The 21,865-nt window shown below is 46.1% G+C and overlaps 1 protein-coding gene across 1 annotated transcript in view; it reads right to left on the reverse strand.

Annotated features, from left to right (window-relative positions):
• The window catches only part of zgc:63863 (uncharacterized protein LOC393372 homolog), a 44,801-nt gene that overhangs the window by 13,165 nt on the left and 9,771 nt on the right, over positions 1 to 21,865 (reverse strand). The window contains exons 2-7 of the mRNA XM_067968875.1: positions 20,946 to 21,131; positions 19,069 to 19,149; positions 14,123 to 14,309; positions 10,985 to 11,086; positions 5,486 to 5,627; positions 2,260 to 2,444 (exon numbers count right to left, since the gene is read on the reverse strand). Coding sequence (XP_067824976.1) covers positions 2,260 to 2,444; positions 5,486 to 5,627; positions 10,985 to 11,086; positions 14,123 to 14,309; positions 19,069 to 19,149; positions 20,946 to 21,131 — 883 coding nt within the window. The remainder of the gene's footprint in view (positions 1 to 2,259; positions 2,445 to 5,485; positions 5,628 to 10,984; positions 11,087 to 14,122; positions 14,310 to 19,068; positions 19,150 to 20,945; positions 21,132 to 21,865) is intronic.

Here is a 21,865-nt window from a genome sequence, read left to right on the forward strand (position 1 = left end):
CGCTCTAATCCCACTGCCTTGCTCTTTCCCAGTATATTTTGATATTTTTCTTGAATTTTGTAATCAACCACTCTTCAATAGACACGTAAAAAGGCATTCCATATCCTAAACAGTATTCTACAGCACAGGAGGCGGCCATTCAGTCCATCGTGTATGTGAAAGAGCTGTCCAATTAGTCCCATTACCCTGTTCTTTCCCCATAGCCCTGCAATATTCTCCCCAAGTATCGACCTAATCCCTTTTCGAAAGTTATGATTGAATCTGCTTCCACCATCATTTCAGGCGATGCATTCCAGATTATAATAACTTGCTGCGTAAAAAAAAATTCTCATCACACCTCTGGCTCTTTTGCCAATCACTTTAAACGTGTCCCCTCTGGTTACCCACCCTCCGGCCAGCGGAAGCAGTTTCTCCTTATCTACTCTATCAAAGCCCTTTATGATTTTGAACGCCTCTATTAAATCTTCCCTTAACCTTCTCTGTTCTAAGGAGAACAATCCCAGCTTCTCCAGTCTCTCCGCATAACTGAAGTCCCTCATCCCTGGGACCATTCTAGTAAATCTCCTCTGCATCCTCTCCAAGGCCTTCACATCCTTCCTGAATGTGGTGCTCAGAATTAGACAATATTCCAGGTGAGGCCTAACCAGTGATTTATAAAAGTTTAGCATAACTTCCTTGCTTTCTACTCTATGCCTCTACTTATAAAGCCAAGGATCCCGTATGTCTTTTTAACAGCCTCCTCAATTTGTCCTGCCACCTTCAAAGATTCATGTACGTAAATCCCCAGGTGTCTCTGTTCCTGCACCCCCTTTATAATTGTACCATTGCCTCTCATTTTTCCATCCAAAATGTATCACTTCACACTTGTGTGTTAAATTTCATCTGCCATGTGTCTGCCCATTTCATCAGTCTGTCTATGTCCTCCTGAATTCTGCTACTATCTTCCTCACTGTTTGCTTCTTCTCCGAGTTTTGTGTCATCTGAAAATTTTGAAATTACACCCTCTATACCCAAGTCCAGGTCATTAATATATATCAAAAAGAGCAATGGTCCTAATACTGACCCCTGGGGAACACCACTGTATACTTCCCTCTAGTCTGAAAAACCACCATTCACCACTGCCCTCTGCTTTCTGTCCCCTAGCTAATTTTGTATCCACGCTGCCACTGTCCCTTTAATCCAATGGGCTTCAATTTTGCTAACAAGTCTGTTATGTGGCACTTCATCAAATGCCTTTTGAAAGTCCATATACACAACATCAACCGCACTACCCTCATTGAATCTTCTTCCAGGCAGATCATCATAACTTGAGTAAAAAACATTCTCATCCAATAAGACTGTGAGAAAAAAAATCCTCTAGTACCAATCCTAAGTTTAAAACTGACTCACTGACCAAAATCATTAGATAAACGCAGGTGAAGCATGCCATTTGGTCCAGGACCGCCTGGCTCCAGACCTCATCACAGTCGTGATCCAGACGTGGACACGAGCCGAATGCTAGAGGTGAGAGAGTAGCTGCCCTCGACATCAAAGCAGCATTCGACCAAGTGCAGCACCAAGGAGCCCTTGTAAAACTGAAGTCAATGGGGTAAAGGGGCTGGAGTTGTACCTCACTGAAAGGACTCTGTGCTCATCAGAGCCCCAGGACATCACTGCAGGAGGCCCTCAGGGGAAACGTTCTCGGCCCAACCATCTCCAGCTGCTTCATCAATGACCTTCCCTCCGTTATGTCAGGAGTGGGGCTCCTCACTGATGATTCCAGTGTTCATCTCCATTCACAACTCCTCTGATAATGAGGCAGCCCACGTTGGTCTACAGCAGGACCTGGATGGCTGACGTCCAGGCTTGGGCTGAATAGTGGTAGGTAACATTTACGCCACATAAGTGACACGTAACGACCATCTCTACCAAGAGAATGCCTGGACATCTGCCCCTGACCTTTCAATAGCACCACCATCGCAGAGTCCCAACCATCAACTTCTTGGGGGTCACCACTGACCAGAGACTGAACTAGAACATCCATATTAACACCATGGCGACAAAGACAGGCCAGATGCTAGGTGCCGTGCGACAAGTGGCTCACCTTCTGACCACTCAAAGCATATCCAGCATCTACACGGCTCAAGTCCAAATACTCAGTCCATGGTCACTGCGCATGTCCCCCCCACTGGCGACAAGCGGGCGCCCCCACGAGCACATGGCAGTGGCAACAGCAACAAGCACGGGCACAAAAGGTATTTTTAAAAAGAAGAATCTTGCCTTTTGCGTAGTTGAAGCGCTGCTTGTTTGGCGAGCTCCAGGGGTGGGTAGTGGGAAAACAGCTCCTCCGCTTTGATGATCAGCACCTCGTAAGGAAGATCCTGTGGTATCTTGGACAGTAGCTGATGGACGCTGGCCATGTCACAGTCGCACTTCAGAACTTCTTTCTCCCTGTACAATACAATCTGAAATGAGGCAGTCAGTCAGTCAGTCTCAAGGCTGTGCCGCTTCCTCCTGCACAAATGACACAAGCTGTCCTTAATGATTTGTCGGGTTCCCAATCTCAGTTGGAAAGGTAACCAGAAGGCTTCAGGTTCCATTCTCAGTCTACACTGAGTTAACTGATCTCAGCTAGGGCTGCAGTTCGCAAAGTCAATATGGATGAGGAAGACTATTCGGACCATCTTTGTTCAGTCACCTAGAATGGCCTTCAAGTCCCTTCATTACAGCATCCAGCTGGTTCAATGATCCCAGGGTTTTTGCCCCCACCACTCTATCCAGGAATTTATTCTAGGTGTTCATCACTCGGTCAACAAAATTTTCCTGAGATCAATCGGAAATTTGCCTTTTATTGGTTTGAACCCATGTTCCCTTTTCCTATTCTGCTGATTTAATTTGAAGTAATATTCCACATTTACAAGATCATCTCTTAGATGCCTCTTTTCCAGGCTGAAAGGTCCAAGTTTCTCCAGTTGTTCATCATAGTTTTGACACTGGGAATCAGTCCTGTGGCTCTTCCCTACACTGCCTGCGTGTTTGAATGTCTCCGTTGGAGATACAGAATAAAGCTCTCTCTGCACTGTCCCGTCAAACACTCCCAAGGTCAGGTACAACGTAAAGCTCCCCCTACATTGCCCCATCAAGTTCTATTTTTGCTACTGGTTAAGGCGCAGCCGCTCGGTATGGGAAGTCCCAGTGGATCTGGTCTGTGCTATGTTAGCTTATCTTGGCCATCAGAGGTCCACATTAGGCTTCAGGGTCCTGCATTGGGGGCAGGGGTGGGGAACCTAGCCATCACAGATCACTCTCCAGTGGCCCTTGTTGGAAGATCATGTGTTGGCACCAGGCAACGAACGCAGGATCAGGCTTGGCTTTGATGCCCTTTACACTTGAATGGCCTGCCGACACTCCACTGGGCTTCGTGTAAACGAAGATCAATTGGACAAGGTACCACCAGAGAGTACCTGTCACTAGGCAAACTGTACCTGAGCAAAACGTCAACGCTTTCAGGAGAGAAGGGGACAGTAGAGGAGAGGAACCTGGCATACTTTCATGCAGTTCACGACACTTCAGGAGTAGTGACTGTCATAATCATTGATATTATTCAGCGATAACTATTGGTTCCTGCAATAGAACAGTGTGTCGCAGCTTTAGATTTTCTCTCCTTCAGGTCGTCCCCCGCTCCCCCAGAGCCTCGCGTCACTCCCCCGCTCCCCCAGAGCCTCGCGTCACTCCCCCGCTCCCCCAGAGCCTCGCGTCACTCCCCCGCTCCCCCAGAGCCTCGCGTCACTCCCCCGCTCCCCCAGAGCCTCGCGTCACTCCCCCGCTCCCCCAGAGCCTCGCGTCACTCCCCCGCTCCCCCAGAGCCTCGCGTCACTCCCCCGCTCCCCCAGAGCCTCGCGTCACTCCCCCGCTTCCTGGCTGAGAGGCAGACAGACTAGACAGAGTTCATGCCAAATTCAACTGTCGTTCTGTACCCAAACCAGTATTTTTCTCCCGTACCCACCTCATATATTCTCAGGATGTGAGTGATGTTGGCAAGGCCACATTTATCGCCCATCAAGATGGTGGTGGGCTTTCTTGGATAACAATTGTTTTTACAATGCTGGGCCACTGCAGAGTTGTTAAGTGTCAACCATGTAGTGTGGGACTGGAGTCACATGTAGGTCAGACCAGGTAGGGGTGGCAGGTTCCCTTCCCTGAAGGACATGTGAACCAGTTGCGTTTTCATGACAATCGGCCAATTTGAACTCATGACTTCTGGGTTGCTAATCCAATGCTATAACCGCAGTGGGTGGTGCAACATTCCTCCTGCCCCTACATAGAAATTACAACACGGAAAACAGGCCATTTGGCCCAACCAGCCTATGTTGGCCTTTACCCTCCATGCAAGCCCCTAGGAAAGCCATGCTGAAGCTGTGATCTCCTACAGCAAAACCTGGTCTAGTGATGATTATCCCCAAAGAACAGGGAGGAGGATTTACAATCACGCCCACTTCCGTTCAAGCGCAGCACCTATGCAAGCACTTTGCAGCAGGAGCCATTCGGGTGGACAGCAGAAGTGGTAACCCGAGCTGACTTTCCCCTCCCGAAACCAGGGGTGCTGAGGTCAACTATGACTTCCCTACTGCTGGCCCCGGCTGACATTAGCTAATTCAGCATAGACCAGGCATGGAACCCTGCCACATTCTGGTCCGTGGCTTAGCGCCATACTGGGCTCCGCCACTGGTTTATTAGGTTATCTTTAATTCCCCTTTTTCATGACTGCAGCCTCTCACAGATTGATGTACAAGACACGAGACCCAAGAGTTACGGACAGAAACAATTTCTTCCAAGGTGCCACACACGTGTTGCGATTCCACCTGTCATTCCCACTCACCCAGCAATGACCAGGCACCGACCCGCACCTCCCCTTAAGAGTACTGGTCTCCATATTACAAAAAGAATATAGAGGCATTGGAGAAGATGCAAAGATGATTTACAAGGACAATACCAGAACTGAGAGGTTATACCTATCAGGAAAGCCTGAACAAGCAGAGGCTCTTTTCTCTAGAAAAGAGAAGGCTGAGGGGTGACCTAAATGAGGTCTTTAAAATTATGAAGGGGTTTGATAGGGTAGACGTAGAGAAAATGTTTCCACTTGTGGGGGAGTCCAAAACTAAGTCACAAATATAAGATAGTCACTAATAAATCCAACAAGATTCAGGAGAAACTTATTTACCCAGAGTGTGGAACTCACTACCACAAGGAGTAGTTGAGGCGAATAGCATAGTTGCATTTAAGGGGAAGCTAGATAAACACAAGTAATAGAAGGGGATGCTGAAATGGTTAGATGAAGAGGGGTGGGAGGAGGCTCGAATGCAGCATAAACATCGGCATGGACCTTTTGGGCCAAATGGCTTGTTTCTGTGCTGTACATTCTACTTAATTCCGACAAACCGCTGAGGGGGTCGAGAAGTAGCATGCTGAGCGTTCAGCAAGTGGGGAGAACTGCGCCGTTACGTACCGCTGCTGCAAAGTAGACCGGCATCAGTGGGTGACTCGCCAGGAAGAAGTCGTAGAGCCTGACGGCATGGCGGAACTCGGAGAGGACGTGACCGTACCAGGTTATCAGCCAGCTCAGGGCAAAGATGGTGCCGACCTCAGCCCTAAATCAGAGACACAAGACAGCTTCAGCCAGGGCAATTACTCTCACTCAAAGCACGAAAGAACCTGCACTTCATGTAGCACTTTTCACATCCAATAAATTACTTTTGAAGTGTAGTCTCTGTCATTATCTAGACAAACGCAGCAGCCATTTGCAAACCAGCAAGGTCCCACAAACAGCAAATCATATACATGCTCAGTTAATCTGTTTTCGTGGGTGTTGGTCGAGGGATCAATACTAACCAGGACACTCTGCTCTTCTTCGAATAGTGCCATGGGGCCTTTTACACTAGACTGATAGGTCTCAGTTTAACGTCTCATCCGAAAGACGGCAGCTTCGAAAATACAGCACTCCCTCGGTGTCGACCTGGGCTATCTGCTCAAGTCTCTGGAGTGGGGCTTGAAGCCATGACCTTCCGCCTTAGGCCAAGATGATTTATTCAAATGTTAGCATCTCTTACCAGTGTTGTCACTCAGCCTATTTAGCATGGTGGTATAATATCCTTTGGAGGGAAAGGGGAATCACACTTGAGCAAATAAGCTAGAATATTTGCAATACCCTTCTTGAGTGATATTCTCAACTAACAAGGCATTAACACAATCTCAAGGTTTATAAACCATGGATATTTCACTGCAAGTTTAGGATTGGATACAAAAACCCTCAGTTGCGTTAAAGCTTCCTCCCCCTATAGTCGTTGACCCATGCCAAGGTACAGTTCCACAGGGGCCAACCTTCCTTCACTACCCAGCCCAAGAGGCCAGACTTTGCACGTGAGCCTAGATAGTGTCCACGGGCAATTTGAACGTAGCAGTAGAGTCCCCACTGCTTATCAAGGGATATGGGGATTGGGCGGGAAAGTGGAGTTGAGGTCGAAGATCAGCCATGATCTTACTGAATGGCAGAGCAGGCGCGAGGGGCCATATGGCCTACTCCTGTTGCTATTTCTTATGTTCTTATAGCTGGCTCGTTGGTGTTAACGCTTCTAGCGGGCTAATTGCGTTAAGCAGCGTATCGTCTTTTAGAGACAGAGAGAACGGGAACAGAGAAGAAAAACAAACGGCTGACTGGATTCAGATTCCGTACCTGCGGTTGTTGTTAACAAAATTTAACGTGGCAAGGGATCGACAGATGGTTTGTTCAGGACATGTTTCCATTGTTCCCAAATTGAAGAATCGGGAGCTGGTAAAATGCAGGAGGGACAGGATTTCTTCAATCTCTGCAGCAGTTACTGGTAACTGAGCCATGGGCAGGATTCTGGTTCAAAACGGGTGATTGTTAACAATGAGAGAGATCATGGGCTCAAAACAGATGCAGACACAGAAAGATCCGGGGTGGGGGGGGGTTTAAACACAAATATGATAATGAGGTGCGAAGAACTTATTGAACTGTCCGAAACAGCCGCCGCGCCAAACATGTTATAAATGGCACCTTTGTATTTGACATCTATGGTAATGGTTAGCAGTATTGGCGTCTGCCCGTGACAAGCATGGATGGTGTAAGTGGTGGGGACTGTATCACAGTCACATGCATCCCTCCCACGTTTTTTTCCAACTTGATGTTCACACACGCACAATTCCAGCTAACCTCACTCGACTAGCCTTTCTACCCTCCCACCAGGAACACAGAACATGGGAACGAGCGGGGGCCATTCAGCCCCTCGAGCCTGTTCCACCATTCAAGAAGATCATGGTTGATCTGTCTCTTAACTCCATTTACCCACCATGGCTCCCTATCCCTTAATAACCTTGGCTAACAAAAATCTATCGATCTCAGATTTAAAATTATTAATTGAACTACTTTTTGTGGGAGAGTTCTACACTTCTATCACCCTTTGTGTGAAGTGTTTCCTAACTTCTCTCCTGATTGGCCTGGCTCTGATTTTAAGGTTATGTCCCCTTGTCCTAGACTCCCCCACCAACAGAAGACGTTTCTCTATCTACCCTATCAATTCCTTTCAAAATCCTAAAAACCTCAATCAAATCACCCCTTAATCTTCCATATTCCAGAGAGTACAAGTCTAGTTTATGTAATGTCTCCTCATAATTTAACCCTTGGAGCCAATTTAGTGCTCCCACCACTGACCCCGTGTCCTTCCCGTGCATCTCACGACTGCACCATGTGACAACTTTACTATCAAGCCCTCAGGGGAGCCGTCCGAAAGCTTCAGAACACAATTTATTGCTAAACTGGCCCAGGACCTGACAGTTAAAGTATTTAAGGTTGTTTTTGCATTTCACAGGTTCAGTTCATGCTACATTACAACAGTGACTACACATCAAAAAATACTCCATTGGCTGTAAAGCACTTTGGGATGTCCTGAGGTCACAAAAGGCTCTACAGAAATGCAAGTCTTTCTTTATACACCAGAATCAACTGTTCCAATGCTGCCCTAACCAGCCTCCCATCCTCCGTAAAGTCAGCTCCAAACTCCACCTAAAACTCTTGCCGTATCCTATCTGTACACCAAGTGCCGCTCACCCATCACCCTGTCCTCACTGACCTACACTGCGTCCTGGCTCCCCAACACCTCAAATTTAAAATTATCATCCGTGTGTTTAAAATACCTTCATGGCCTCTCTCCCTCCCCATCTCTGTAACCTCCTCCAGCCCTAAAACTCCTCCTAATTCTCCACTCCTCCAACACTGGCCTCTTGCGCAACCCCCTCCTTTTGCGGCTGTACCTTCAAACATACGAAATTAATGGGTAGGAAAACACCAGCTGTTCCATCAAGCCTGCCTCAGCCTCCTAGGCTCCCATGCTCTGGAATTTCCTCCCTAAACCAGCCTTTGCACATTCCCTCTCCTCCTTTAACTCTTTCAAACCTACCTCTTTGGCCAAACTTTTGGTCGACCCACCTAATATCTCCTCCTGTGGCTTGGTGTCTTTTTTCCCCTTACGCCTCTGAAGAGTCTTGGAATGTTTTTCTGTTAAATGCGCAACATAAATGTGGTTATACTGCTGCAGTGCCAGGTTTCCACACTGGAGGCCAACAGTGAGGAACATAAATAGTAGAACTCCATCTGCAGGCATTTAATGGGCAGAGCAGCAATTTAATTATTCCCACAAGCTCCAACTTTTGCCATCTGCAGGTCACAACTTCACAATCACTAATCTCACCATCCTCTAAAGGTCACCACCACTACCAAGATTTCAAAACCGCGGAATGCAGATTAATTGGTTTGATTCTTTCTGTTTGACACCTGCCTCCTGTACTTTGCCCATCGCATCAGTCCAGAGAATGAGTACCAGCGGGCTATTTTACCACAGAGGGCATCTCAGCCGAGTGCAATCTTATTCTCACCAGACATCCACTTCCAGCACGGTGATGGGGCAGCAATCAGGACCCTGACCTGGTTTCTCCCTCCCTGGCCAAATGTAGCACTGCTGCCGCTGCACAGCTCAACAAGTCAGTCAGAGATTCGAGCACATAATCTAGGGTGATGCTTTCAGTGCAGCACTGAGGGAGCGTTGCACTGTCGGAGGTGCTGTCTTTCAGATGAGCTGTTACGTCGAGGTCCCATCTGCCATCTCTATTGGACATAAAACATCCTATGGCACTATTTCGAAGAAGAGCAGGGAAGATCTCCCCAGTGTCCTAGCCAATATATATCCATCAGGCCTACTCCTGTTCCTATTTCTTATGTTATCATTAAAAAAACATATAATCTAGTCATTTATCTCTTTGCTGTTTGTGGGACCTTGCTGTGCACAAATTGGCTGCTGCATTTCCTACATTACAACAGTGACTACACTTCAAAAGTACTGCATTGGCTGTAAAGCACTTTGGGATGTCCCGAGGTCATGAATATAAGTGCAAGTTCTTTCTTTCTATCTCTGGTTTCCAGAACTTGTTCTTTTAAACCCCAGGAGTAAGAAAGTGGGCCAAAATCCATCCACCCTCGCATGCTGCTCTTTCACACCGCCTGATGACCGGCTATTGAATGGCTGTGGGAGTGGCTTGTGGCCAATGGTTAGCTCCTCCCCTTAGCTGGGAAGATGAGTTACTCAGGAAGACTCGTTTTCTGTAAGTTTTTACACTCTCCCCTTGTTTGGGGGTGGTTCTGAAAGCAGGGGTGAGCCTCCACAGTAAACGTATGCAGGCTATTTAACTGCCAGGGCATCACAATCAAACCCTATTCAGTTTTTGCCCACACGCACAAACTTCCAGCAGGAGTAAAAACATAGGAAATAGGAGCAGGAGTCGGTCATTCAGCCCCTCGAGCCTGCGCCACCATTCAATCAGATCATGGCTGATCTTCGACCTCAACTCCACCCTCCTGCCCGATCCCCATATCCCTCGATTACTCTAGAGTCCAAAAATCTATCGATCTCAGTCTTGAATATACTCAACGACTGAGCATCCACAGCCCTCTGGGGTAGAGAATTCCAAAGATTCACAACCCTCTGAATGAAGAAATTTCTCATCTCAGTCCTAAATGTCTGACCCATTAGCCTGAGACTACACCCCCTAGTTCTAGACTCTCCAGCCAGGGGAAACATCCTCTCAGCATCTACCCTGTGCAGCCCTCTTAGAACCTTAAGCAAAATACTGCTGATGCTGGAAATCTGAAATAAAAACAGAAAATGCTGGAGAAGCACAACAAGTGAGGCAGCATCTGTGTTTCAATGAGATCACCTCTCATTCTTCTAAATTCGAGAGTATAGGCCCATTCTACTCAATCTCGCCTCATAGGACAACCCTCTCATCCCAGGAATTAATCTAGTGAACCTTTGTTGCACCGTCTCTAAGGCAAGTATATCCTTCCTTAGATAAGGAGGACAAAGCTATACACAGTACTCCAGGTGAGGTCTCACCAAAGCTGTGTACAATTGCAGAAAGACTTCCTTACCCTTGTACTCCAATCCCCTTGCAATAAAGGCCAACATACCATTTGCCTTCCTAATTGCTTGCTGTACCTGCATGTTAACTTTGTGTTTCATGTACAAGGACACCTAAATCCCTCTGATCACCAACATTTAATAGCTTCTCACCATTTAAAAAATATTCTGTTTTTCTATTCTTCCCACCAGTGAATAACCTCACATTTCCCCACATTATACTCCATCTGCCATCTTCTTGCCCACTCACTTAACCAGTCGATATTCCTTTGCAGCCTCTTTGCGTCCTCCTGAGTCGCTCGCTAGCAAAAGAACAACGGCCCCCTGTACTGAGCCAGGTGCCAAGACCAATTGTATTGTCCTTAACGTCTTGCCCAGATTACGGATCCAATTGGAGGTCCTAGTCTAGACGGTTCAGCTACTCACTGAGCATATCGGTGGGGGAGGGAGGCCCAGTTAGGAAGAGTTAAGGTTACCAAAAGTATAGGTCACTGCAGCAAACATAACAGAAGCCTCACCTCTGCATAAAGTCGTGGAGTTCTGGCTTTACCCGCTCCAGAATTGGCATTAGGTAGTTTAAGATATGCTTAGTGCTGTCCATTGTGGGATCCATAAAATCCCTGTGAAATACAAAAAAAGGGTTACCCTTTACCTCATTCAACACCACTAACCACACACTGTGCCCTGCAGCAGGCATATGCTATACCAGGATGGCATGACTGTCAACTGTACCCATGATCACTAGGTTCTGGAAAGGTCCCAGCGGATTGGAAAACCACAAACATAACACCCCTATTCAAGAAGGGAGTGAGACAGAAAGCAAGTAACTATAGACCAGTTAGCCTAACATCTGTCATTGGGAAAATGCTAGAATCCATTATTAAGGAAGTAGTAGCAGGACATTTGGAGACTCATAATACAATCAAGGAGAGTCAACATGGTTTTATGAAGGGGAAATCATGTCTGGCAAATTTATTAGAGTTCTTTGAGGAAGTAACAGGCAGGGTGGATAAAAGGGAACCAATGGATGCTGTATATTTGGATTTCCAAAAGGCTTTTGATAAGGTGCCACATAAAAAGTTACTGCACAAGATAAGAACTCATGGTGTTGGGGGTAATATACTGGCATGGATAGAGGATTGGCTAACTAACAGAAAACAAAGTCGAGATAAAAGGGTCATTTTCAAAATGGCAATCTGTAACTAGTGGGGTGCCGCAGGGCTCAGTGCTGGGGCCTCAACTATTTACAATATATATCAATGACTTGGATGAAGGAACAGAGTGTCTTGTGACCAAATTTGCTGATGATACAAAGATAGGTGGAAAAGCAAGTTGCGAGGAAGATACAAAGTGTCTGCAAAGGGATATTGACAGGTTAAGCGAATGGGCAAAAATTTGGCAGATGGAATATAATGTGGGAAAATGTGAAATCATCCACGTTGGAAGGAAAAATAAAAAAAGCAAAATATTATTTGAATACTACAAAATGCTGCAGTAGAGAGATCTGGGTGTCCTCGTACATGAAACACAAAAAGTCAACACACAGGTGCAGCAGGTAATCCGGAAGGCAAACGGAATATTGGCCTTTATTTCTAGGGGGATGGAGTATAAAAGCAGGGAAGTCATGCTACAACTGTACAAGGTGCTGGTGAGACCACACCTGGAGTACTGCGTACAGTTCTGGTGCCCTTATTTAAGGAAGGACATACTTGCATTGGAGGCAGTTCAGGGAAGGTTCACCAGGTTGATTCCAGATATGATGTGGAGATGCCGGTGATGGACTGGGGTTGACAATTGTAAACAATTTTACAACACCAAGTTATAGTCCAGCAATTTTTATTTGAAATCTACAAGCTTTCGGAGGCTTCCTCCTTCCTCAGGTAAATGTTTCCTGAGGAAGGAGGAAGTTTTCGGAGGCTTTCTCCTTCGTCAGGTGAGTGACGAAGGAGAAAGCCTCCGAAAGCTTGTGATTTTCAAATAAAACTGTTGGACTGTAACCTGGTGTTGTAAGATTCCTTACATTGTTGATCAGCAAGGGAGGCAAAGGATATGGGGTAAGGGCAGGAAAGTGGAGTTGAGGTAAAAATCAGATCAGCCACGATCTCATTAAATGGCGGAGCCTACTCCTGCTCCTATCTCTTACGGTCTTATGATCACCCAGCAGGCTCCTAACTACCATCACTACTTCTTTCCTCATTGCCAACTTCCTGCACTCCCATTCTCAAGCTGTTGACTTCTTGCAGGGTATGTAGTTTCTCATTTGCCCGGGTGCCCTCTGTAAATTCGCCCAAGTGGACATTATACATGCATTAGCCTCAACAGTGTCGTTTGTCTACTCCACTACAGGAGGCATCACATTCATGCCTGATCCTTTCCTTACTTGCGTTCACGTGCTTGCATTTCTAGCACAGTTGGCCATTTTTTTGCCCCCATTCTTGACCCAGGGGTTCACAGAACTCAGCACGGACTAGAAATCAAATCTAGGCCTTCCTGGCTTGTACTCTTTACTCATAGCGGTGAGAATGTGGAACTCGCTACCACATGGAGTGGTTGAGGCGGGTAGCATAGATGCATTTAAGGGGAAACTAGATGAGGAAGAAGGGAACAGAAGGATTTGTTGATAGGGTGAGATGAAGTAGAGTGGGAGGAGGCTTGTGTAGATTAGTGGTAACTCCTCTTTATCTATTTTTGTCCTATCCAATATCGCTACTACCGCCTCCTTTACTGCTACAATGGCAGCATCCTCTTCTCTAGTGAAGACCGAGGCAAAAGTATTCATTTAATACCTCAGCCATGCCCTCTCCCTCCACAAGATCTCCTTTTTTGTCCCTAATCGGTCCAGCCCCTCCTTTGACTACAGTTTTACCGTTTATATATTTATAAAAGGCTTTTGGTTTCCCTTTTATGGTTAGCAACTAATCTATTCTCATGCTCTCTCTTTGCCCCTCTTATTTCCCCTCAAAAAAGGGAAGGAGAAATAGAAAAAAAGTGTTAATCTCACTCAATATAAAATGCCTGGTGTCAGAAGTGGAAAAACTCACATTGGTGTAGAAGGGGGCACTATTTTGGCATTTTTGGGAGAGTGTACAGTGTTTACTCTGCTGCTGACGACTTTCTTCCTGCCCTGGGAGCACTACTGATCAGCACAAAAATTCACGCCAATTTGTTTTTTAAATCTAGGGTCACTCCTATTATTTGTACAATTAGCTGGCATTAGATATTTTATCAACCGTTAGGATTGGCAGTCAAGACCCTATTTTTAAAATTGCATCCAAAAGGAATGGGACATCCTTCAGAGTACCATGCTGTTTGGCTGTCAGCGTCACATATTTCCCCAAGTCTGTGCCTCCTCTATTCCAGGTGAAATGGGAAGGAATAGATGTCACAACCCTCCAATCCAAAAGATAAATTGTTCCCAGTATACATTAGCGAAGTTAAGGTAAGGAGTCACGTGGAGTTAGTATTACGCGACCCAGCTTGTCACATATCTTCCCAAAATCTGCACCTCTTCCCCCACAGGAATGGAACGATCTCAAAAGACGATAGATCATTCCGAGCACACATCACTGAGGTCCACGTCACGTGGAGTTAACCATACTTGACCAGTGTAGATGGGGCTCGGAGTGGAACACTAGTTTTAGTTATTGGCACGTCACCTGAGATGGTGGGCGGACAATATCTCCATTAATGCTATAGCCATCCTTTCACCAACAACCAGCAGGAAGGTCACGACAATGTCATGGTAGCCCTGATAATAGTGAAGCTGTAGGTTCCCTTGTAAGATGTAGAGAATGACATTGATCAGTTGCTCTTGTAGGACTCCTCGCTGCTCCGGTCGCATGCCTATGAGTAACGAAAATCAGACAAATAAAATTGAGGAAGCCACCTATATATTTAGTTTCCGACCTGTTCTCCCCAGGGTAGTTTCTATCTACATCACATTCAAATCAGGTCCAAAGATCAGCACTGTTGACTCATTCATTCAAACACAAGCCAGATCCCGAATTTGAGATGTCATTTTCTAAACATTTCACAGCCATCACAGAGAATATTTGCCAAACACCTTCCCTGTCCTTCCCAGGATACTGAATTCCAATCGACCAAACACCCTCCATACCCTCCCCACTGTACTAAACTCCAAATGCAGATTGGGTGATCGCTTTGCTGAACACCTCCGCTCAGTCCGCAAGCACGACCCTGTCCTTCACTTGCGTCACTTGCCATTTTAATTCCACTCCCACTCTGACCTCAGCTTCCTACACTGATCCAATGAAGCTCAACAGAAACGCGAGGAACAGCACCTCACCTTTCGATTAGACAATTTACAACCTCCGGACTCAACACTGATTTCAATATCTTCGGATCATAACCACTGCACCCATTTTTTTTGAACAGCAGGTGCTGGTAATGGTTCTGCTGTTGCCATTTACAGCTCCTCTGGACCCATCTTTTGTTTCTTTACTTGTCCCATGACCACCTGCCTTGCCTTACACCATCATCCCTTTCACCAGAAGCAAAATACTACGGATGCTGGAAATCTGAAATAAAAACAGAAAATGCTGGAAATACTCAGCAAGTCAGGCAGCATCTGTAGAGAGAGAAACAGAGTTAACGTTTCAGGTCGATGATCCTTCGTCAGAACGGGAAGAAGTGAAGATTAAACAGTCTTCAAGCAAGTAGAGCCAGGGAAAGGGGGGGGGGGGAAATCAAGGGGAGGGGAGGAAAGAACAAAAAGGGAAGATCTCTGATAGGGTGAAGGGCAGGAGTGATTAAATGACAATAGGGATGATGGTGCAAAGCAAGGAGGGTGGGAATGGGACAAGTAAAGAAACAAAAAGATAGAGCTGTAAATGGCAACATCAAAACCATTACCAGCATCTGCTGTCTGAAAAATGGGAGCAGTGGTTATGATCTGAAGTTATTGAAATCAATAAGGTTGTAAAGTGCCTAATCAAAAGATGAGGTGCTGTTCCCCGAGCTTACGTTGAGCTTCATTAGAAAAGCGTAACAGGCCGAGGACAGAGAGGGAGTGGGACGGGGAATTAAAATGGCAAGCGACTGGCAGAGGTGTTCAGTAAAATGATCACCCAATCTGTGTTTGGTCTCCCCAATGTAGAGGAGACTGCATTGTGAGCAGCGATTACAGTATTATGAATTGAAAGAAGTACAAGTAAATCACTGTTTCACCTGGACGGTGGGAAGGGAGGTGGTGAAGGGGCAGGTGTTGCATCTCCTGCGCTCGCATGGGAAGGTGAGCGGGTGATGGAAGAGTGGATTTTGATTTCTGGGGATAAGCTGTCAACCAGTATCTATTATAAGCCCACCAACTCCCACAGCTGCCTTGATTACCCTTCCTCCCACCTCGCTTCCTGTAAAGGACTCTACTCCCTTCTCCCTGTTTCTCCGTCTGTCGCATCTGTTCTAACAATGCCACCTTCCACACCAGTGCTTCTGATATGTCTTCCTTTTTCCTCAACCAAGGATTTCCCTCCACTGTAGTTGAGGGGGCCTTCGACCGTGTCCGTCCCATTTCCCACACTTGTGCCCTCACCCCTTCCCCTCCCTCATAGAACCATGATAGAGTCCCCCTTGTCCTTGCCTTCCACTGCTCTGTTCGCGACACCCTGGTCCACTCTTCCATCGCCCGCTCTCATCTCCATGGCACCTTCCCATGCAAACGCAGGAGATGCAAAACCTGCCCTTTCACCTCCTTCCTTCCCACCATCCAGGGCTCAAAACACTCCTTCCAGGTGAGACGGCGATTTACTTGTACTTCAATTCACTATACGATATTCGCCGCTCACAATGCAGTCTCCTCTACAGTGGGGAGACCAGAAGCAGATTGGGTGATCGCTTTGCTGAACACCTCCGCCAGTCCGCAAGCGTGACCCTGACCTGCCGATCGCTTGCCATTTTAATTCCCCGTCCCACTCCCACTCTGACCTCGGCCTCTTACACTTTTCCAATGAAGCTCAACAGAAGCTCGAGGAACAGCACCTCATCTTTCGATTAGGCACTTTACAATCTTCTGGACTCAACATTGATTTCAATAACTTCAGATCATAACCACTGCTCCCATTTTTCGGACAGCAGGTACTGGTAATGTTTTTGATGTTCCATTTACAGCTCCTCTAGACCCATCTTTTGTTTCTTTACTTGTCCCATTCCCACCCTCCTTGCCTTGCACCATCATCCCTTTTGTCATTTAATCACTCCTGCCCTCCACCCTATCACAGACCTTCCCTTTTGTTCTTTTCTCCCCCCCTTTCCCTGGCTCTGTACTTGCTTAAAAACTATTTAATCTTCAACTTCTTTCAGTTCTGACGACGGGTCATCGACCTGGAACGTTAACTCTGTTTCTTTCTCCACAGATGCTGCCTGACTTGTTGCGTATTTCCAGCATTTTCTGTTTTTATTTCTGAGTGAGGAAGTTTCTCCTGACTTAGATGAAGGGACCAAGTGTAACGTATCCAAATTTGCTGACGATACAAAGCTAGTTGGGAAAGTAAACTGTGAGGAGGATGCAAAGAGACTGCAAAGGGATACAGACAGGTTAAGTGAGTGGGCAAGAAGGTGGCAGATGGAGTATAATGTGGGGAAATGTGAAATTATCCTCTTTGGTAGGAAGAATAGAAAAGCAGAATATTTTTTAAAAGGTGAGAGGCTAAGAAATGTTGGCAGTCAGAGGAATTTGGGTGTCCATGTACACGAATCACAGAAAGTTAACATGCAGGTACAGCAAGCAATTACGAAAGCAAATGGTATGTTAGCCTTCATTGCAAGGGGGTTAGGGTATAAGAGTAAGGAGGTCTTGCTGCAATTATATAGGGCTTCGGTGAGACCACACGTGGTGTACTGTGTACAGTTTTGGTCTCCTTACCTAAGGAAGGATATATTTGCCTTAGAGGGGGTGCAACGAAGGTTCACTCGGTTCATTTGTGGGATGAGAGGATTATCCTATGATAGATTGTGTAGAATGGGCCTATATTCTCTGGAGTTTAGAAGAATGAGAGGCGATCTCATTGAAATGTATAAAATTCTTAGAGGGTAGATGCTGTTTCCCCTGTCTAGAGTCTAGAACTAGGGATCATAGTCTCAAGGTAAGGGGTCAACCATTTAGGACTGAGATGAGGAAAAGTTTCTTCACTCAGAGGGTTGTGAACATTTGGAATTCTCTACCCCAGAGGGCTGTGGATGCTCAGTCATTGAGTATATTCAAGGCTGAGATAGATAGATTTTTGGACACTAAGGGAATCAAGGGTATGGGGATCGGGCGGGAACGTTGAGTTGATGTAGATGATCAGCCACTATCTTATTGAATGGCGGAGCAGGCTCGAAGGGCCGTATGGCCTACTCCTGCTCCTATTTCTTATGTTCTCATGTTCCTGAATTCCTTATTGGAATTATTAGCGACGATCATATTTATGACTCTAGTTTGGGATATTTATGAACCCTGGTTTTGGAATTATTATAATGATTCATTATAGCCCATTTTAAGATTACCACTGAATCACAGCCATTGACCAGAAACTTAACTGGACCAGCCACATAAATACTCTAGGAGTAGGGGATAGTCTAAAAATTAGAGCCAGACTTTTCAGGAGTAAGATTAGAAAACATTTCCACACACAAAGGGTGGTAGAAGTTTGGAACTCTCTTCCGCAAACGGCAATTGATACTAGCTCAATTGCTAAATTTAAATCTGAGATAGATAGCTTTTTGGCAATCAAAAGTATAAAGGGATATGGGCCAAAGGCAGGTATATGGAGTTAGATCACAGATCAGTCATGATCTTATCAAATGGCGGAGCAGGCACGAGGGGCTGAATGGCCTACTCCTGTTCCTATGTACAAGAGTAGGTCAGAGGCTGGGTATGCTGTGGCGAGTGACTCACCTCCTGACTCCCCAAAGCCTTTCCACCATCTACAAGGCACAAGTCAGGAGTGTGATGGAATACTCTCCACTTGCCTGGATGAGTGCAGCTCTAACAACACTCAAGAAGCTCGACACCATCCAGGACAAAGCAGTCCGCTTGATTGGCACCCCATCCACCACCCTAAACATTCACTCCCTCCAACATCAGCGCACAGTGGCTGCGGTGTGTACCATCCACAGGATGCATCGCAGCAACTCGCCAAGGCTTCTTCGACAGCACCTCCCAAATTCACGACCTCTACCATCATCAAGAAAGATAAGGGCAGCAGGCATATGGGAACATCACCACCTGCACGATCCCCTCCAAGTCATACACCATCCTGACTTGGCAATATATCGCCATTCCTTCATCGTCGCTGGGTCAAAATCCTGGAACTCCCTTCCTAACAGCACTGTGGGAGAACGGTCACCACACGAACTGCAGTGGTTCAAGAAGGTGGCTCACCACCACCTTCTCAAGGCCAATTAGGGATGGGCAATAAATGCTGGCCTTGCCAGTGACACCCACATCCCATGAACAAATAAAAATGTGCCAAAGAACACAAGTCAAAATTCAGCAAGAATCCACCAGACAACACAGGCCAGACTTGTTTACAGACAAGCGAGGATTATTTTTAAAAGTAGAGACCAACGTTAGAGACTCCAAACTGAATCTTCACATGCTTACCATGGGGAAACCTACGTAGCGACCGTTGTACATCCATGAGCACCTGGCTGTAGTCTTTGTGGCCTTCCCTTATATCCTTACCTTAAAAGACAATTATACGTCAGATTTCAAAGCAGGATAGCAGTGAAACTTACACTTCCGCATTTTTTTAAAAAACGGCAATTTTCTGAGGCACGCAACCATCCCCCAAACTGATCCCAGTCCTGCAACAGTACCACGTTACAGCCACAGGGGCCCATGCACGAGCTGGTCCTGGACTCCCTGGTTGTCAAGAGAACAATATAGTCGTCTCCCCGTGACAACATGGCCGGGAACAGTACTCACTGTGTAAGGAACTGCCCTATCGCACGTGGCAATACTTTCACACCTGAAACCAAGCCGCAAAAAACATTTCACAACTTATTCCATGGCCAGTGTGGTCTCGGAGTGCCGATGTGCAGTGGCCTCCAGCTCATCAGAAGCTTTGCATGTCCAGCGGAGGCAGCCCATGACGCTGACCTCTGCACCGTAATTTATTTTGGTATTTAAGGATGTCACTTGGATAAACTATCTCCACGAGAGGGTTGGCAGTGCCCATACTGTGTGGAGTTATAGAAAGGTCATTAAAGCCATAGAAAGTATGCAGCGTAGATTCACCAGGATGCCAAGTATGGAAAGCTATACTTAGGAGGAGAGACTTGAGATACTTGGACTATTTCCACTGGAGCAGAGAAGGCTAAGGCAAGATTTAATAAAGTTTTTTTTTTAAATTATGACCGGGATTTGATAGGGTGAATAGGAAAAGACTATTTCCTCTGGTTGGGGAGTCAGTAATGAGGGACCATTTAAAAATTGTCACTGAGAGTGAGGAGAGAGGTGAGGAGCACGGAATGTTTTCCACATGGAATGGTTGAGGCAGAGACCATTATATCTTTTAAGTGAAAATTATATAAATATTTGAAGCAGAGGAAGATACACGGCAAGGCAGAGGATTTGTTTTGGTTTGCTCTTGGAAACAGCTGACATGATGGGCCAAATGGCTTCCTTCTATGCGATAAACTTCTTTAGTTCATGTATGAAAAGGGTAGGCACCTACTAATCTAATCACAATAAGTAGTTTCCTCCCAATAGTACAAAAGTCATTTAGATAGTGGCACATCAATGGTAACAGAACAACGGTATCTCCATACATTATGCCTCATGTACCACTGTACCAACAATGTAATTCTAACTGTGTTCTACCCGATCTAAGCGTGCTCAATACAGACACCACGTGCCCAAAATACCTGGGCTAAAAGGGTTAAATTATGAGAACAGGTTGCATAAACTAGGCTTGTATTCCCTTGAGTATAGAAGATTAAGGGGCGATCTAATTTTTAAAGGAATTGATAGGGTAGATAGAGAGAAACTATTTTCTCTGGTGGGGGAGTCTTGAACAAGGGGACATAACTTTAAAATTAGAGCTAGGATGTTCAATGGTGATGTCAGGAAGCACTTCTTCATACAAAGGGTAGTGGAACACTCTCCCCCAGAAAGATGTTGAGGCTGGGGGTCAATTGATAAATTTTTGTTAGGCAAGAGTATTAAGGGTTACAGAACCAAGGCAGTAGATGGAGTTAAGATAAAATGCAGCCATGATCTAATTAAATGGTGGTACAGGTTTGAGGGGCTGAATGACCTCCTCCTGTTCCTATGTTCCTAAAATGGAATGTGTCCCACTTCCTAGCTCTGACATCATTCACCTTGGGCAGAAATTCACCACAAAAAAAACCCACAAGTAAACAGAACACACAGCAGGAACTCTAAATGAATGAGAGCAGAAGGACTAAATTGCTACAGAGGGAAGCTTGTCTGTGAAACAATAAAGAGGCGAGGAGTTCCCCTCGCTCCCGCCGTACCTGGTTTCAGAGGTAGGTTGTAAACATTCACATTCAGCAGCTTTGGCCAGACCTTCCTGCGGATCTCATCGGTCAGCAACCCACCCTCACTAACCGCAGACTGCCGGAGAGTCTCCACGTCCACCGGGTCATCGTTCAAGGCCTGGTGGATGGCCACCAGCTTCTTCCTTTTCTTCGATTCAAGGTCTGTTGAGTGAAAAATGTGGACAGTACTCAGTGCAGAATTTGTCACTAGAATTTCAGTGAAGCACAACCTTAGGCGTGTGAAATTTTCACACTGCGCCTATTTGAACTGTGGAAGTATAAATGTGGATTCTTCCAAACTTCAGCTGTGTCTGGAGAAAGTATTTAGAGCTGTTTAACTCAGTGGTAGCACTCTCACCTGAGTCAGTAGATTGTGGGTTCAAGTCCCACTCCATGGACTTGAGCACTTACAGTACTGAGAGAGCGCTGCATTGTCGGAGGTGCCTTCTTTCAAATCAGATTTTAAACCGAGGCCCCACCTGCCTTCTCAGGTGGACGTAAAAGGTCACATGGCCGTGTTCAAAGAGCAGCTGGGAGTTCTCCCTGATGTCCTGGCCTATGTTTATCCCTCAACCAACATCACTAAAGCAGATTATCTGGTCGTTGTTACATTGCTGTTTGTGGGACCTTGTATGCAAATCGGCTCCTGCGTTTCTTACATTTTAACAGTGACTACACTGCATAAGTACTTCATTGGTTGTGAAACACTTTGGGACATCCTGAGGTCGTGAAAGGTGTTATATAAATGCAAGTTCTTTCTTTCTTTACTACTGGCCTCAGCACCCCTAGGCTAAACCAGCTAGGTTTCTAACCACCATTTAATGACTCCTGCCAGAAATACATCCTGGGTCTCAGTATAACGCTTAGCTGTGATACCAGTCTGACACTCACCACCG

The sequence above is a fragment of the Heptranchias perlo genome, chromosome 2 (genome assembly GCF_035084215.1).
Source record: "Heptranchias perlo isolate sHepPer1 chromosome 2, sHepPer1.hap1, whole genome shotgun sequence".
Taxonomy (NCBI): domain Eukaryota; kingdom Metazoa; phylum Chordata; class Chondrichthyes; order Hexanchiformes; family Hexanchidae; genus Heptranchias; species Heptranchias perlo.